Source organism: Staurois parvus, unplaced genomic scaffold, assembly GCF_062004578.1.
Source record: "Staurois parvus isolate SC_StPar_1 unplaced genomic scaffold, SC_StPar_1.0 ptg000288l, whole genome shotgun sequence".
In the NCBI taxonomy this organism is placed as follows: Eukaryota; Metazoa; Chordata; class Amphibia; order Anura; family Ranidae; genus Staurois; species Staurois parvus.
Window position 1 is genome coordinate 2,685,247 of NW_028318084.1, and position 19,494 is coordinate 2,704,740.

A 19,494-nucleotide genomic window follows, 5' to 3' on the forward strand; every position below is an offset into this window, starting at 1 on the left:
TAATGAATGATGATGAGAACTCCTCACCTGCATATGATAGCAATGAATGCAAAAATAACATACCCTAAAATAATACTAAATGGTGAAATGATGGTGGAAACCCCCAGTGAAAACAAAACCGTGAGTGTTAATGGTGTAGAGCCGTCCATATAGTCAATACAAATGCAAACGTGTGTGTATATATAGAAATGTACTAATACATATGATTGATATTGTATGATTATTACTTTAATATCTGTAGGGTGTCACAGTATCCAGCATTTATACTATGTATTTGCTATGCTGTGTATGAATCACAGAGATTACTATTTGTAGTTGAGATACAACTTACTAACACAATAATGGTGTGACCCTCTGGTGCATCAAAATTAGAACTCTTGTAATACAGCTCTTCATTCTTTCAACATATCTTCTTAATTGCACGTGGGAACATGTCAGTGACCAGCAGCAAGACTTCGGATAGCTATTGAAGTGTCTACTCCAGGGTATACAATCCATAGTAGCGTGGTGAGAAAATATATATATATATATATATATATATATATATATATATATATAAATTATCGTCTTTTCAATATGTTACCAATATGCCATGTAGATAAACTTTGATAATTTCTAATAAACGACTTTATATACAATCCTGCAGAACTTGGCACTTTGGTAATGGGGAAGCATGGCATAACATGACAGCACTGGTGCTTAGAATTGCCATCCACAACCAAAACTCAGGGCATTCGATCACGAGATCACAGTTAAAATATTACTAAACCCACAACAGTACAATCAGTCTGTAGATGCAGTAAAGCATGCTTGTTATACTCACTGTGGAACCTAAGGGGTTAATCCTCCGCATTGTGTAAAATTTGCTGTTTGATCCTAACTTCTCTGATCCTCTTCTTCTTCCAGTGTCCCCCTCTGTGGAGACACTCTGCATATGCTCAGTTTGGTGTGTATTGCTAGAGAGGTGGTTTTTCTTTTTTGGGAGAGTGCATGTGATCAGCACAGGGCCAATCAGCACTGTCCAGACAGAGGTCAGGGGTTTTGCATCCTCCTGGAGCAGAAACTCCTCCTACAAGCTTTAACCAGTGCTCTGCTGAACACTGATAGAAGTCACAAGAAAGCTCTAACTGCTGATGAGAAAAGGTATTTAGCAGTTTATATTTACTAAAATAATTGCATTTCCATGTTCTGTTTACTGTAGGAGACCAGATATAGTGGATACAGGGTCCTGGGTTTAGTAACACTGTACAGTGAAGAATTAGAGTAGAGTGGCCAGTGCTGATGGGATCCTGGAGCAGTATTTTTCAAGACTAGTTTTTAAGCTCTTGTATTATCTTTGATTTATCCATCCCATTAAAGTGAAATTAAACACACCCATGCCTCTGGTGTGCTTTATAGATCTCAAATGGACTTTCATGCACTCAAATGGCTGGTCTTGTACATGCCACAGCAGGGGCGGACTGACAACTCATGGGGCCCCCGGGCAATAGAGGATTATGGGGCCCCTGTGTCCTTGCCCACACTGAAAGCACATCCAAATAAGCCTATAAAAAGGTACAAGGGGCGTTTCATGGGGCCCCCTACTGACCTCAGGCAGTGCCCAAATGGTCAGTCCGCCCCTGTGCCACAGTGTTTTGAAAAAGAACATAAGGAGGACCTTGTAAAAATTGAAGGAGGAAACCACCTTGGGTAAAAATTGAAGGAGGAAATCACCTTGGGGACAGAGACTTGAGGCCTCAGGACAACATTATCCCTGTGCAACACTAGGAAAGGCTCTTAACATGATAAGAGCACTAATTCAGAGACCAATCTTGCAAAGGTGATGGCAGCAAGGATGTTTTACCTTTCAAATAAGGTTGGATAAGAAAAGATCCCTGATAGGTTGAAAGGACAGCCTTTGGGGGGCTGATAGAACTAGATTGAGATCCCACGGTGTCACCGGGGACATGGTCATAACCACAAGCTGCATAGCAGGCCAGCCAAAGAGAACGAGAAGAACCATCTGAAATTCACTCAGTGGATGGCTTCAACAACCTGCTACATTTAGCAAAAGTTATTGACTTTTATCAAAGGAGCCTGCTATAAAATGTTTCATCAGATACAACTGCCGTCTCCGTATTGTGACACAATATAAAATACAATAGCCCAACGGAGAGATTTGTCCATTCAGCTTTTGAGAGATACTGGCCAATTGGGGAACCTTGTCACTGTGAGCTCCTAATGAACACGTTCTCATTCAAACACCAACCTTACGTTTATTAGTGTGGTTGCAGCAGGGAGATTCTTTGAGGCTCCAGATTTTATAGAACACCCAGGAGACTAGAAGTTATGGCTGTTTGATTGTTTGTGGATTCCATTATTGTAGTTAAAGATGGCAGCCACCTCAGGAAAGAAGCTGCATTCACATATCTGCTTTTGTTAATATGCTGCACCTTTATTGCAGTGCAACATTTCCTATGAAATACAGTGGGGAAAAAAAGTATTTAGCCAGCCACCAATTTTTAAGTTCTCCCGCTTACAAAGATGAGAGAGGCCTGTAATTGGCATCATAGGTAGACCTCAACTATGAGAGACAAAATGAGAAAACAAATCCAGACAATCACATTGGCTGATCTGGAAAGAATTTATTTGCAAATTATGGTGGAAAATAAGTATTTGGTCACCTACAAACAAGCAAGATTTCTGGCTCCCACAGACCTGTACCTTCTTCTTTAAGAGGCTCCTCTGTTCTGCACTCATTACCTGTATCAATGGCACCTGTTTGAACTTGTTATCAGTATAAAAGACACCTGTCCACAACCTCAAACAGTCACACTCCAAACTCCACTATGGTGAAGACTGAAGAGCTGTTGAAGGACACCAGAAACAAAATTGTAGACCTGCAACAGGCTGGGAAGACTGATGCTGCAATAGGCAAGCAGCTTGGTGTGAACAAATCAACTGTGGGAGCAATAATTAGAAAATGGAAGACATACAAGACCACTGATAATCTCCCTCCATCTGGGGCTCCACGCAAGATCTCACCCCGTGGGGTCAAAATGATCACAAGAACGGTGAGCAAAAATCCCAGGACCACACAGGGGGGACTAGTGAATGATCTGCAGAGAGCTGGGACCAACGTAACAAAGGCTACCATCAGTAACACACTACGCCACCAGGGACTCAGATCCTGCAGTGTCAGACGTGTCCCCCTGCTTAAGCCAGTACATGTCTGGGCCCGTCTGAAGTTTGCTAGAGAGCATTTGGATGATCCAGAAGAGGATTGGGAGAATGTCATATGGTCAGATGAAACCAAAATAGAACTGTTTGGTAGAAACACAACTCGTCATGTTTGGAGGAGAGAGAATGCTGAGTTGCATCCAAAGAACACCATACCTACTGTGAAGCATGGGGGTGGCAACATCATGCTTTCGGGCTGTTTCTCCGCAAAGGGACCAGGACGACTGATCCATGTACAGGACAGAATGAATGGGGCCATGTATCGTGAGATTTTGAGTGCAAACCTCCTTCCATCAGCAAGGGCATTGAAGATGAAACGTGGCTGGGTCTTCCAACATGACAATGATCCCAAACATACCACCCGGGCAACGAAGGAGTGGCTTCGTAAGAAGCATTTCAAGGTCCTGGAGTGGCCTAGCCAGTCTCCAGATCTCAACCCCATAGAAAACCTTTGGAGGGAGTTGAAAGTCTGTGTTGCCCAGCGACAGCCCCAAAACATCACTGCTCTAGAGGAGATCTGCATGGAGGATGGGCCAACATACCAGCAACAGTGTGTGCCAACCTTGTGAAGACTTACAGGAAACGTCTGACCTCTGTCATTGCCAACAAAGGATATATAACAAAGTATTGAGATGAACTTTTGATATTCACCAAATACTTATTTTTCACCATAATTTGCAAATAAATTCTTTCCAAATCAGCCAATGTGATTGTCTGGATTTGTTTTCTCATTTTGTCTCTCATAGTTGAGGTCTACCTATGATGCCAATTACAGGCCTCTCTCATCTTTTTAAGTGGGAGAACTTAAAAATTGGTGGCTGACTGGTACTTAAACAATTACTTTGTCCACTTATTCACTTGTGTGGCTGTCGCCATTCTGAAAAGCTACATGCGTGGGATCACTTTTCAGAGGGCATTTGACAGTTGGTGAGGAGGTGATGTGTCATCTCCCCACTGCCTATTTTAACCCTCAAAATGCTGAACCACAGGGTCACAACTGTGTGCCATGTTTCACAGCGATTTTGGCAAGGATCCATTCTCTTGAATGGGTTGTGTTTGGCGGCGATGCCACTCAAAGAATTGGACATGCCTTGTCTGCAAAGCATCACGGGTGTGCTTGTGTACAGCCCTGAGCAGTTGCATGCTCTAGTTTAGATAGGTGGATGGTCGTCGGTTCAGCCACCTGCTTTTACTGCCCCCGTCTGTCCATGTGAATGATCCCTAAGGCTGAAAAGGCATACACTAATAGCAGTTCAATAAAAAATGTGAACATTTTTTGCTTTACCTACTATAATAATTCAAAACAGGTCCTTTAAACTGAGATTCAAGTTCAAATATGTAAAACAAAAAAAGCACAAAATAAACACATAACTTACAACATGGTGTCTATTAAAAACAAATTATATTTCAAAGTGAAAAATATAATAGTGCCAGACAATGCCAATCAACATCCTGCATATTATCTCTAAAAAATGTTTATTTTTGTCTATAAACAGATAAACATTATGTGAACCTGGCTTACATCACTAGATTAGCTTTTTTCTGTGTTCCAACATTTATATCTTTGATAATATAATTATAATAAATAAGTTTAGTTAAGACAGCCAGCTAGAAGATAAATTATGTGTATAATTGTGTATGGGAAGTGTAGTTGTTCCGACATTCAGTGGAGCCTGTACGTTCAAATGTGCAAGCAGGCTACTTCAATAGAAAGGTACGCTTTTCCCATTTCTTTCAGAGCTCACCCATACTATGGCTGAAAAATGTACTGTAAGTCCTAAAGGTTTGCCATTTCTGCTCTGAATAGAATAAAGGCGGTCATATACTAGCAGAATTTTGCTCAAAAATCTTTCTTTTACAAAAAAAAAATTCATTCTTTTGGCTAATTGTGAGTGGGGTCAAATTTGGCGTTTTTGAATTTTCTCATCGCTGTGGTGAAAAATGAAAGAAGGAAGACGGAAATGTTTTCCCAAAATTTATATTTTAAACAGTCTTTGTGGTTTTCGTTTGGGGAAGTCCATTCACTCCAAAATTGAATCACAATGATGACAAATCACGGCTTGAACTATCTCATATATTAGTTTCACCTTTTAAGTTGCATTATTGAAATGAACTTTTGCACCATATTCTAATTTTTCGAGTTTCACCTGTAAGTATCCTTTCATTTATTTCTTAATAATAAGTGCCATTTAATGTCTTTCGGGTCTAGGGCTGCTACATGTGATCCACCCCGATGACATCACTGCTACAAACTCTACACTCCACCTAGTGGCTGGTAAAGTGGAGCACACTACCAGCTGATACTAGACACCATTTTTTTTTCACCTCTAACTGAGGAAGCAGCCACAAAATGGAGGGGGGGGGGGGGTTGCACAGCGAATTGAGCGAGATCATGAGAGCAGGTACCGTTACTCTAAAAAAAAAAAAAAAAAAGTATAAAAAAAAAAAACTTGAATGTTAGGGAAGGGAGTAGGAAGAAGATGAGCGATGCAGGAAATTTGCTTTGTGACCGATTCCCTCCCCCTTGACCTCTCCCTATAAAAGGGCTAGTTGCCTGACTGCTAGACCAATGCTTTGGCTTCAGAACTTTTTAAGTCACTGGCTCTGAGCAAGTACAGCAATAAGGATCTCTAAGGCCCCTTTCACATGAATGGTTCCATCTGGTCTGCCTGTCAAATTTTCAGGTGGACCTAATCAGATGGTCCATTCACCCCTATTGACAGGTGGGTGTTAACAGACTTGTGTCTGACACCCGCCTACCTCCAGGTCTGATCCAGTCTGCCAAATAAAAAAACAAAGATGGTATGGGATCAGTCCTCTTCTTCTTTTTGGGCAGATTGGATCAGAGGGCAATCAGGTGTAAACAGAGTCCATTTACACCCACCCATGGAGAAGAGCATCTATGACTTTCAATCTTTGTAAAAAGTGCAAGTAAGACTACAGGAAAAAATCCAGAAACCTCCAAGCTACAGTTGCCATGCACACAGGGACACAAAATGACTGAAAGAGATCAGGCAAAAAAGTGTTTTCTTTTTTTTTTTTTGTGTGCTCTAAAGCCATGTTTGTGCATCTCCATTTGGGAGGCTGCAGCATCTTTACTTATGTCTAGTATTAGTTGAACAATAGTCCACCCAAAAAAAGGATGCAGCAATTTTAGATACATACTGTAAGGGCTGAAACCCATTTTTGTGATGTGGTTTATAGGGGTAATGTGTGGTATGTCAGCATGTTGCAGTGCCATTCATATTTAAAGCGGAGTTTCCAGCTGAAAAAAAAAGTCAGCAGCCACAAAAACTGTAGCTGCTGACTTTTAAAATACAGCCACTTACCTGTCCCTCGGTCCAGCGATGTCCTCACCACCGCTGGTTTCACCGGCCATCTTCTCTTCCTGGCGCCGGCATCTTTAGTGTGGGCACCCGGCCATGGCAGCTTGCGGCTTCACAGCCGGGTGCCAACTTCGCATGTGCGAGAAGCGCTGGGCTTTGTGAATGGGCCCCGTAGTCTTCAGGGACCTGTCACGTGTCCCAGAAGACTACGAGGAGGGAGGGAGGACAACTTTCGTTTCCGATTGCCTATGCGATCGCAGTGGGAGTGGGTACCTGTCAAATTCAGGTACCCGCTCCCCAAAGGTGCTAATCCTTAATGGGGAGCGGGGGACAAAGCATTAAAGGGTAACTTCCCCTTTTGGGTGGAACTCCACTTTAATAGCAACCCACCACACAGGAAATTTGGCTCCGACACACATGCTTCACAATGGACAATCATCAACTACCACATGTACTTGGCCAGAAAAATGCCACATATTCATTTTTCTGTTCTTGTGTGATGGAAGACTATTAAAAGAGAATTGCCTGCTTTGCTGCAACTTTACCGCGTGACTCTACGCACATGAATGAACAGGTCTGAATGGGCCCTTAAAATTTATTACACTAAAATATACATTATCAGTGCATCAACAAATATGAAGGTATTTTAATGTTCCTGGACTATGAAGATATATCCATGTTCCTGAAATTGTATACTAGTTAAAAAAAAATCGGAGCAGGACAAAATCTAGGCAAGAGAAAAGTCTATACCTATATAAGTTATGTCTTTATATTAGATATGGTTTTATACTGTACATATTTAATTATATTATTTCTGTTTTATAATATTACTATAAATACTGCTTAGAGCTACACTCAACCTTTTAGATGATGAAACTTTACTGTATAGAGAACCTGAAAAAGCTTAAATTCACAGGCCATGATTTGTGGAAAGGTACACAGGCCAAGGCCCCAGCCCCGGCCCAAGGCAAGTCAAATGGCAGAATTATCCACCTCTAATAGAGTTGCCCAGTACTCACTGGCCTGAAACTCTGCAGAATTCTGTAGAATCCATACTCACGATCAGTGAAGCAATGTCTTGTTGGTCCAACCAGTGAGGTATGGACTCCATAGGAAAAGTTGTTAATTTGCATTTCTGTCTGAAAGAATTTGTTGACTGAAACAAGTACACTCATCTGGCATCTACCTTAAAACGGAGTTCCAACCAAAAGTTGAAGCTCCACTTATCTGCCTCCCCCCTGCATTGCCACATTTGGCAGTAGAAAACTGGCGGTGGAGCCGCAAGGCTTCATTGCCGGTTTAGCTTAGTGAATGTTAGGGACCAGCCGATGGTAGCCTCTAGCGTCCCACAGACCAGAATTCCCCAGAGAGCGGAATCTAAGTTCTGACCTTCTTGTTCATCAGAGCCCCTGATGGTGGGGATGGACTTGGAGCAAGCCGAGACCAGGTCGCGGCCCCTGGATGCAACCAGCCGTGGTAGAGGCACCTGTCGGTGGTACACAGCAGGTGAAAGTCTGATGTGAGGAGGTAGAAGGAAGCGAGGTCAGACAGGCCGGGTCGGTAACAGCGGAGCAGGTCGGTACAAAATGTCAGGCAGAAGAATAAACGGGTCACGGTCCGGGTTTGGCAACAGGAGATCAAAAGTGCAGGAGCAGGCAGGAGAATGGTCAGGCAAGCCAGGAGTCAGAGCAGGAGAAGTCAGCAGATCAGGATCAGGCATGGTCAGTAGCAAAGTAAACTCACAGGAAAGACCATATGGCACTTGAGCATTGCAAGAGCTGGGTTTAAATAGCCCGCCCGACTCCTGACAGGCGCTCCTCGGGTCCTAGTGCTTGCCTAGCACCGTCATTGGTGACAGGCGCACCTGGGTCCTAGTGCCCGTCCACCTGTATGTTTTGTCAGGATTCTACGCATGTGCGGATTCGATCGCCGCAGCGATCTTCCCATTCCTTGACAGTGAAGATGTTGGCGCCAGCACCTGACAGCCGACAGGAAAGTGCCCTAATATTAAAAGTCAGCAGCTACAGTATTTGTAGCTGGTGACCTTTTTTTTTTGGGGGGGGGGGGGGGCGCGGCGGCGTGGAGTGAGAACTCTAAGTGCTGCTTTCTTCTTTACCTGATCAGCTTTTTTATGTAAGTTCCATGGAAAATGATAGATTTTAATATATTTATATCACAATTGTGTAGAAGTATCTCAATAAAAGTGGCAAGGAAGACACATCATCGACCCATATATTTATATACACCCTCTCACAGTACACTTGCACCCAAATAATTCGATCATGACAATACACTCAAGCCTACACATGGGTACACATGTATTGAAATTCGACCAATTCATCAGGAACTGACCAGACTTCAAACCACTTTAGCAAATTGGTACGCTGGCTTCTGTTGACTGGTCCTGCTCCAAAAACCAGCATTCGATCAGCTGCTGCAGCCAATGGCTGAAATGCTGATCAATGTATTATGAATGATGGGGGCGCCTCCTCTTAGAGTACAATAGCTTGTATGGATGCAGGAATACGTGAGGTTTTTTTGTTCAGCAAACTGGTTGAAAAAAAAAAAAAAACCCATAAAACTCACCCAGCTTTACCGTCATTTTTTCTACTGATTTGTAATATTTAATTTTTCTCCTGACTTTTTTCTGGAATCCATTAAGGTGCGATTATCTTCTCTAATGTATCTACAGTATGTACACATATATGGTGTGATACCATATACAGTGGGGATCAAAAGTTTGGGCACCCCAGCTAAAAATTTGTATTAATGTGCATAAAGAAGCCAAGGAAAGATGGAAAAATCTCCAAAAGACATCAAATTACAGATTAGACATTCTTATAATATGTCAACAAAAGTTAGATTTTATTCCATCATTTACACTTTCAAAATAACAGAAAACAAAAAAATGGCGTCTGCAAAAGTTTGGGCACCCTGCAGAGTTAATATCTTGTACTGCCCCCTTTGGCAAGTATCACAGCTTGTAAACGCTTTTTGTAGCCAGCCAAGAGTCTTTCAATTCTTGTTTGAGGTATCTTTGCCCATTCTTCCTTACAAAAGTCTTCCAGTTCTTTGAGATTTCTGGGCTGTCTGTCACGCACGGCTATTATAAGGTCTATCCATAGATTTTCAATGATGTTGAGGTCAGGAGATTGTGAAGGCCATGGCAAAACCTTCAGTTTACGCCTCTTGATGTAATCCCCCGTGGATTTCGAGGTGTGTTTAGGATCATTATCCATTTGTAGAAGCCATCCTCTCTTTAACTTCAGCTTTTTCACAGATGGCATCAAGTTACCATCCAAAATTCGCTGAAATTTTATTGAATCCATTTTTCCTTCTACTCGTGAGATGTTCCCTGTGCCACTGGATGCAACACAACCCCAAAGCATGATTGATCCAACCCCATGCTTAACAGTTGGACAGAGGTTCTTTTCATTAAATTCTGTGCCCCTTCTTCTCCAAACGTACCTTTGCTCATTCCAGCCAAAAAGTTAAATTTTAACCTTATCAGTCCACAGAACTTGTTTCCAAAATGCATCAGGCTTGTCTATATGTTCATTTGCAAAGTTCAAACGATGATTTTTGTGGTGAGGACGTAGAAGAGGTTTTCTTCTGATGACTCTTCCATGAAGACCATATTTGTACAAGTATCTCTTTATAGTGGAATAGTGTACCACAACTCCAGTGTCTGCCAGATCTTTCTGGAGGGATCGTGCAGTCAAATGTGGGTTTTGAATTGTTTTTCTCACAATCCTGCGAGCTGTTCTGTCTGATATTTTTCTTGGTCTTCCACATCTTGCTTTAACTTCCACTGTTCTTGATGACTGGCATTTCTTAATTACATTCCGAACAGAGGATATTGACATCTGAAAACGCTTTGCTATCTTCTTATAGCCTTCTCCAGCTTTGTGAGCGTCAACTATTTTCAGTTTCAGTTTTCTAGACAACTGCTTAGAACGACCCATGGTGCCGATTGTTGGGGCAAGGTCAGATGAGTCTGGGCATTTAAAACCTTTGAGATTGACATCACAGATGATGATTGAGAACAATCCATGACACTGGCAGGTCTCAGCTTTGCAAAGGGGGCAGTGTATGCTATAAATTCTGCAGGGGGCCCAAACTTTTGCAGACGCCATTTTTTTGTTTTCGGTTATTTTGAAAGTGTAAATGATGGAAATAAAATCTAACTTTTGTTGACATATTATAAGAATGTCTAATCTGTAATTTGATGCCTTTTGGAGATTTTTCCATCTTTCCTTGGCTTCTTTATGCACATTAATACAAATTTTTAGCTGGGGTGCCCAAACTTTCGATCCCCACTGTATATCTCTATAGCTTGATAATGGGCATGGCATGCCTAGAACTGTTGCAGATGCATTTTAAAACATTTAAAGTCAAATTCCTGGAATGTGCTGCAACCCTTTTGTTGCAGGAATAAATATGTAAAGCTATCTTATATACTCAGCAGCATAAACTATATAAAAAGGGAAAGAAACCTTAAGAGCAATTTCACACCACAAATTTTACCTTTTTGATGCGTTCCAGTGCGTTTTTTTTTCTCAATTGAGGACAATTGACGTGCATTCCGCTGCATTTTTTTTAATGTGTTTGCCCACATTCCAGATCTGTTCCATACAGGAAAAAGTGCACCATGTTCTACTTTTGTTGACTGCACTGGAAAGCATTGCACTGTTGTCTTCTAAGGCCGTTGGAATCCCTGTTAAACCACTGTCTATGCCAGTGGTTCTCAACCTTTCTAATGCCGCGACCCTTTAATACAGTTCCTCATGTTGTGGTGACCCCCAACCATAAAATTATTTTCGTTGCTACTTCATAACTGTAATTTTGCAGTGGGAGGAGTAGTGCCACATCACTGATGTCAGTGGGAGGAATAGTGTCCCATCGTTGGTATCAGTGGGGGGGGGATAGTGCCACATTGTTGGTGTCAGTGGGAGGAGGAAATAGTGCCCCATCATTGGTGTCAGTGGGAGGAATAGTGCCCCGTCATTGGTATTAGTGACACCAATGATGGGGCACTATTCCTCCTACTGACACCAATGATACTTACCTTGCTGACTCCTGCTCCAGCCTGGGCTCACTCCCTCCCTCTCCCATCTACAGCCAGCATACCTGGCTGCAGCAGCACCATCTGCACGCTACAGACACTTACCTGTCAGCTGTCTTCCTTCTCCGGCCGCTCCCTCGCTCGATCTTCTTTGATCTTCGCGCTGCTGCTCGGCTCCTCCTCCTCACCGGTGATTGGCCGCCTGTGTGCCTCTCCTGAGCTACAGTTCCAGCGGCCAATCACTGGCGAGGAGGCGGAGCTGTTGAGTGATGTGGGGATGTGGCCAGATGACAGGGGCGGCATGTCATCCCGCGCACACATCGCGGTCCAGGGACATGTGGACGTATCTGCATGTGGGCGGACCCGCCTGGAGACTGATAGAGGAGCGGTGTCTCGGTTCCTAAGACCATCGGAAATATGTGTTTTCCGATGGTCTTAGGAGACCCCTGTGAAAGGGTTGTTCGTCCCCCAAAGGGGTCGCGACCCACAGGTTGAGAACCGCTGGTCTATGCCTTTTTGGTGAAGAGTAAAAACTGACTGGACTGCATTCGGTGTGAACTAGCCCCTAGTGCTGTATCACAAATACCTTTTTGCCACAGTTGGTGAATCAAGTACTTGTCTTCTCTGCAGCATTTCTATTTTTTCTAAAACATTTGATGACAGGCCCCGCTGAATGTCAGAGAACACCAGAAGCTGTACTACATGCAGCAATGCCCATGAGTTGTCCTCAAGCAAAAGCTCTCCCAAAGCACGTGCAACTTGGCTTCATTGTTTTTGTTAACTATGGGCAATCATATTCAAAATTAAGGATTCTGTAGAACTTAAAGTGTTACTAAACCCACAACAGTAAAATCAGTCTGTATATGAAGTAAAGCATGCGTGATATACTCACTGTGGAACCTAAGGGGTTAATCCACTGCACTGTGTAAAAAAAACGCTGTTTGATCCTAACTTCTGTGATCCTCCCCTTCCTCCAGTGTCCCTCATATGGTGTGGAGACACTCTGCACATGCTCAGTTTGGTGTGTAGTGCTAGAGAGGGTTTTTTTTTTTTTTTTCTTGGGAGAGTGCATGTGATCAGCACAGGGCCAATCAGCACTGTCTAGACCAGTGGTTCTCAACCTGTGGGTCGCGACCCCTTTGGGGGTCGAACGACCCTTTCACAGGGGTCCCCCAAGACCATCAGAAAACACATATTTCTGATGTGTAAAGAGCAGCTACTGTGTTTAAAAAGAGCTACTGTGTAGAAAGCAGCAGTATTGGAGGTAAAACACTCATGAATTATAATTACTGGGTAAATAATTTTATGGTTGGGGGTCACCACAACATGAGGAACTGTATTAAAGGGTCACGGCCTTAGGAAGGTTGAGAACCACTGGTCTAGACAGAGGTCAGGGGTTATGCATCCTCCTAGAGCAGAAAAAAACTCCTACAAGCCTTAACCAGTGCTCTGCTGGACACTAATACAGTCACAAGACTGCTGTAACTGATGATGAGAAAAGGTATTCAGCAGTTTATATTTACTAAAATAATTGCACTTCCATGTTCTGTGTACTGTGGGAGACCAGATAGTGAATGCAGAGTCCTGGGTTCAGCAACACTTGAAATTCCCTTTTTTAGTAAAAGAAAAACAAAATTGCAGCAATGTTTATAAACATATTAAAAAAAAAATATAAAACTAATAGAACCCAAAACTACAATAACTTCAGTCATTATGTCCATTTTATCATCTTTGTCTTCATTCACTACAGTGCACTGGCAGAAGTATAAAGGTGAGATGCAGGAAAGATTTTGTTTCCAGCATGCTGTGCCATTAGTAACCAATATTTATGGAAGACCTTGAAATGATAACCAGTAAATGAGCCTAGAACAAATTTCTACATTAATTTAGACATTACGTGACTTTTTTTTTTTTTCCTTTTTTTTTTTACTAAAGGTGTATCATGAAAAAATAAAATATAAGCCTTCGGCAATAAAATGAACGCTAACATATTTGTAGAACATAAAACACTAGAACAGACAGTGTTGTAACCCTGTGCAGTGTGCCAAGCCATGGTGGAGAACTTTAAACTGTGCAGTTCTGTTTTAAGTGCAGGATGAAAATCCTCTGGTTTGGCTTCAAACCACCTCATGCGTAAACATACGTGTTAGCTTCTGGGACACTTGAAATGAACTTTCCAAAAGGATTTCTGTTGTGTAGGTTTCAAAATTTAAATTTCTTGTGAGTTATCATTTTTGTTCACTGAAGGTTTTCTAATCCCAGACCTAATATTGTAATTAGCAATGACTTAAAGTTCCCCAAATATTTTGCCTGCAGTGTAAAAAGCCAAGTCATTTTATTTCATGGAGTAGGGGAGGGAAAAAAAAAAACTAGTCTTTCTCTGTAAAGTAATCAGTGGTTGCCTTGCTTATAAAGCTAATGCCTTTTGTTCCCAAGAGACTTGTCTTTGTGGAAGTAGGAACAGAATGAAGAAGCTCAGCTAAAATGATGACATTTATTGGCTCTTTTACTCTTCTTTATCTGGAAAAGAAAAAGAAAAAAAAGCAAGAGTCACTTTTGAGTTATTAGCTCCGTTGGTTGTCCTTCTGCAAAAATAAAAAATAAAAATCTGTTGGGAAAGAAAAGTGAGTGAGGTGTGTATGAAAAACATAAAATGGGAAGGAAAACAGAGTGAGGTATGTATGAAAAACATAAAATGGGAAAGAAAAGTGAGTGAGGTATGTATGAAAAACATAAAATGGGAAAGAAAAGTGAGTGAGGTGTGTATGAAAAACATAAAATGGGAAAGAAAAGTGAGTGAGGTGTGTATGAAAAACATAAAATGGGAAAGAAAACTGAGTGAAAAACATAAAATGGGAAAGAAAAGTGAGTGAGGTGTGTATGAAAAACATAAAATGGGAAGGAAAACAGAGTGAGGTATGTATGAAAAACATAAAATGGGAAAGAAAAGTGAGTGAGGTGTGTATGAAAAACATAAAATGGGAAAGAAAAGTGAGTGAGGTGTGTATGAAAAACATAAAATGGGAAAGAAAAGTGAGTGAGGTATGTATGAAAAACATAAAATGGGAAGGAAAACGGAGTGAGGTGTGTATGAAAAACATAAAATGGGAAAGAAAAGTGAGTGAGGTGTGTATGAAAAACATAAAATGGGAAAGAAAACGGAGTGAAAAACATAAAATGGGAAAGAAAAGTGAGTGAGGTGTGTATGAAAAACATAAAATGGGAAAGAAAAGTGAGTGAGGTGTGTATGAAAAACATAAAATGGGAAAGAAAAGTGAGTGAGGTGTGTATGAAAAACATAAAATGGGAAAGAAAACGGAGTGAGGTATGTATGAAAAACATAAAATGGGAAAGAAAACGGAGTGAAAAACATAAAATGGGAAAGAAAAGTGAGTGAGGTGTGTATGAAAAACATAAAATGGGAAAGAAAAGTGAGTGAGGTGTGTATGAAAAACATAAAATGGGAAAGAAAAGTGAGTGAGGTGTGTATGAAAAACATAAAATGGGAAAGAAAACGGAGTGAAAAACATAAAATGGGAAAGAAAAGTGAGTGAGGTGTGTATGAAAAACATAAAATGGGAAAGAAAACGGAGTGAAAAACATAAAATGGGAAAGAAAAGTGAGTGAGGTGTGTATGAAAAACATAAAATGGGAAAGAAAAGTGAGTGAGGTGTGTATGAAAAACATAAAATGGGAAAGAAAACGGAGTGAAAAACATAAAATGGGAAAGAAAAGTGAGTGAGGTGTGTATGAAAAACATAAAATGGGAAAGAAAAGTGAGTGAGGTGTGTATGAAAAACATAAAATGGGAAAGAAAACGGAGTGAGGTATGTATAAAAAACATAAAATGGGAAGGAAAACGGAGTGCGGTGTGTATGAAAAAGAAAACGGAGTGAGGTGTGCATGAAAAACATAAAAGTGGAAAGAAAACGGAGTGAGGTGTGTATGAAAAACATAAAATGTGTCTTAAAGTAAATTATTATATATAATACTGATCATGGTGGTAAAGCAAATCTCTAGGCAAACAGCTCAAAACACAGATAAGATACGTATGTACAAGCAAGCTTGTTGTTACTGGTCAAAGGATTTGTATTTTTACACATTTTTATATTTTTATAATGTACAGCGCTGAGCAAACCTTTTAGCGCTGTATAAATACTGTATAGTAATAATAATTTTTGTCCATTCAGTTCCGAGATTTACACAGCTTTGTCCTACAGCACAGCCCCATCAGGAATGGAAATTTTTCTCTCTGTAAGACCTCATGCACACTGGACGTTCTGATAGTGCTGGAAACGTTAGTTGTGTAAAGTCAAGTTAAAAGCGTGAGTTTTTCAGCTTTTTTTTTGGCGTTTTTGCATTCGTGTTTACCGGCCTTTAGCAGTGTTTCCACTCTTTAACCTCCCTGGCGGTATTCCCGAGTGTAGCTCGGGGTAAAATGTCAGTACCAAAAGCGGTAACCCCGAGCTACACTCGGGCTTACCATGCGGCGTTGCTCAGGGAGTCCCTGCAGCACTTACCTTGTCCTTTGCTCCCGCGATGCGTCCCCTGCAGCGTCCTCGGCCATCTCCTCTGGCCGATGCCGGCATCCGGCTTCCGTGTTCCGGTCCCTGTGACGTCGGGGACGTACGGGCGCCGGAACCGGCGGGAAATTTAAAATTTAAAAAAAAGTAATTTTTTTAAAATGACTATTTACATAGTAAAACATTGCTGTTTCAATGCATTTCACATACATTTTGTCCCGAGTGCTTTGTCCGGCGCCCTGCCTGCATTTTGACTGTTCTTTCTGCCTGGAAACTTAGAAAGGTCCATGGCGTCCAAAAAGCGTCCCTTTAGGTCAAAAGCGGTTTTAGACCGGCTAGAGAACAGCGATAGTAAATCAGAACCTCTTGCAGAATTGAGTGATAATGATTCATGGGGGAAATTCGTCATCAGACACTGAAAACGATTTTGCGACTTTGCTCAGCGATGTGCGAATTTGCCTCTGTATTTCAAATTTCAGTGTTTTTGGTTTGATTATATTATTGAATTACATTTATTATTATATTATTATTTTTTATGATTATTTATTAAATTATAATTTATGATTTCGGGTTTCAAATTTTATCCTACCTGGGATGTTTACTAGACTCTTGTTCAGACAGATTTCAGTGAGTTATTCCTAAAAATTACAGCCTACAATAAAAAAAATACATATTTCCATGCAAAAAAAATGTACCGCTTTCAGCACAAAAAAATTGGAAATAATCAGACCGCCGAGGAGGTTAAAAAAAATTTTTTTTTTTGCTCAAAAAAAGACCAAAAACACCGGTTTGTGGAGTTTTACCACGTTTTTCAGTGTTAGAGCATTTTTACAGCTAGAAAACTCCTCTAGAAACCCACTAGTCCTGTTTTTCTTTTTTTTTTTTTTTTCCAGCCAAAAAAAATGTTGATTGCAGTCTATGTATTCATAGGATAACATGCTGTGGGGGGTTTACTGGCTGTAGAAAAAAGTCAGTAGCCAAAAACAGCAGCTGTAAAAACGTCAAGTGTGCATGAGGACTTACGGTTAGGAAATAGTTACAGGTTTTGTCTCTCCCCCAGCCTGTAACTGGACACTGTGAGAGGGGAAGGAGCAGAGTGATGATCTGATGAGTGATCTCTTTTGTCACTCTGCACTCCCCTCCTATCAGCATTGTCCCTTGTACTGCAGAGCAGCTGATTGGCTTCTTGTATAGCTTCTCTCTATCCCAGTCTGTGCTCTACTGTACAGGGGCTACAACTGGCAAATATCAAGTCAAATTCAGGTATTTGTACTGCCTACATTAAAAATAAATGTAAGGATGTATTCTTGAATGCAATGCCGATATAATTTGTGTCTTGTACATCTGCCTGGAATTTCATTTTATGGGCTAAGAATGTTATATTTGGCATATGAGGTTCCGAGCCACCTTTTTGTGTTCAAGAAATATTTTGTGAAATTTTGAACTTACGGCCGAAAATTTGCTTAATGCACTGCACAGACTTTGCCCCTGGTTAGATGGGTCTCCCAAACCCATAATGCACTGCACAGACTTTGCCCCTGGTTAGATGGGTCTCCCAAAACCATAATGCACTGCACAGACTTTGCCCCTGGTTAGATGGGTCTCCCAAACCCATAATGCACTGCACAGACTTTGCCCCTAGTTAGATGGGTCTCCCAAACCCATAATGCACTGCACAGACTTTGCCCCTAGTTAGATGGGTCTCCCAAACCCATAATGCACTGCACAGACTTTGCCCCTAGTTAGATGGGTCTCCCAAACCCATAATGCACTGCACAGACTTTGCCCCTAGTTAGATGGGTCTCCCAAACCCATAATGCACTGCACAGACTTTGCCCCTAGTTAGATGGGTCTCCCAAAGCCATAATGCACTGCACAGACTTTGCCCCTAGTTAGATGGGTCTCCCAAAACCATAATGCACTGCACAGACTTTGCCCCTAGTTAGATGGGTCCCCCAAACCCATAATGCACTGCACAGACTTTGCCCCTAGTTAGATGGGTCCCCCAAACCCATAATGCACTGCACAGACTTTGCCCCTAGTTAGATGGGTCTCCCAAACCCATAATGCACTGCACAGACTTTGCCCCTAGTTAGATGGGTCTCCCAAACCCATAATGCACTGCAGACTTTGCCCCTAGTTAGATGGGTCTCCCAAAGCCATAATGCACTGCACAGACTTTGCCCCTAGTTAGATGGGTCTCCCAAACCCATAATGCACTGCACAGACTTTGCCCCTAGTTAGATGGGTCTCCCAAACCCATAATGCACTGCAGACTTTGCCCCTAGTTAGATGGGTCTCCCAAAGCCATAATGCACTGCACAGACTTTGCCCCTAGTTAGATGGGTCTCCCAAACCCATAATGCACTGCACAGACTTTGCCCCTAGTTAGATGGGTCTCCCAAACCCATAATGCACTGCACAGACTTTGCCCCTGGTTAGATGGGTCTCTAAGAGCCAATAACCAGAAGGAATGGACAAGTCAGCACCCTCACTTTAAAAGGGTTCTCTCCCAGCACAATAATGTCTGTCTGTTTGAAATGGTCAGGGAAAGTTGACTAATCTGTGTAGGGAGAGATAAGGTGCTATACTGTGGACTTTGAACTGGGGGATACACTTGGGTATGTAGCCCACCCCACCAGAGCTCCGTAGATCTAACAATCGTTCTTGGGACTCCATTTTTGCTCTGTATCAGCAGCAAGTGTGGTTGCTTGCTAGCCTCTGTGCCACCCCTTTGCAGTCTTTTTTCTTTGTTGTGTTTTATTATTTTTCTTTATCCTTTATTTTACTTTCTGCTTGGGTTAACATAAAATAGAAAAGTGTGGGTTTGTATCTTACATGTTTAGTCTTTTAGGGTTTATATTTTTTGGGTGAAAGTAGTGGGGGCAAGCAGGACCTGCAGGATATAGTGGTGGAAGGGCCACACAAGGAGGTAGGGCACATGTGCCAACTTGTTCCATAACACTACATACAGCTTCAACACATCCCTCAAATCTGTCGAAGGATTTGTGTATTTTCAATATTGTTCATGAAGTCACATGAAAAGACTCTCTCCCCACTGTAGGTTAATTTGTTTTTATTCTGTAAAGTTTGTATTGTTAGCAGTTGATGGATTTTCTACATAGTTGTATTTTGGTCATTATGTATGAAAACATTTTGTGTCAGTAAAATAATGGATATATGTTAAAGCGAAGTGTAACGGAACGGGAACCCAGACCGCACTGAGTTTTTCCGTTATAGCACAACTTCCCCTGTCCGAACACCATCCACGGACCACGCCCTTGAAATCCCTCAGGAAACAGACAATACCCAGCTCTTCATAATACAGGAAGCCAACAACTCTTTATTTTACACAAACAAC

The 19,494-nt window shown here is 41.6% G+C and overlaps 2 protein-coding genes across 4 annotated transcripts in view; one reads left to right on the plus strand and one right to left on the minus strand.

Annotated features, from left to right (window-relative positions):
- LOC149458310 (uncharacterized) overlaps nucleotides 1-19,494 on the plus strand; it is a 234,061-nt gene that overhangs the window by 139,417 nt on the left and 75,150 nt on the right. The window lies entirely within an intron of this gene.
- LOC149458313 (dual specificity calcium/calmodulin-dependent 3',5'-cyclic nucleotide phosphodiesterase 1C-like) overlaps nucleotides 1-19,494 on the minus strand; it is a 298,681-nt gene that overhangs the window by 17,032 nt on the left and 262,155 nt on the right. For 2 of the 3 annotated variants that reach the window (XM_089682404.1, XM_089682403.1), the window contains one exon: nucleotides 13,314-14,130. The exons of the other annotated variant lie outside the window; for it this stretch is intronic. In XM_089682404.1, coding sequence (XP_089538530.1) covers nucleotides 14,117-14,130 — 14 coding nt within the window. In that variant the 3' untranslated portion in view covers nucleotides 13,314-14,116. Of the gene's footprint in view, nucleotides 1-13,313; nucleotides 14,131-19,494 lie in introns of those variants that run through there. 3 annotated transcript variants of the gene reach the window in all.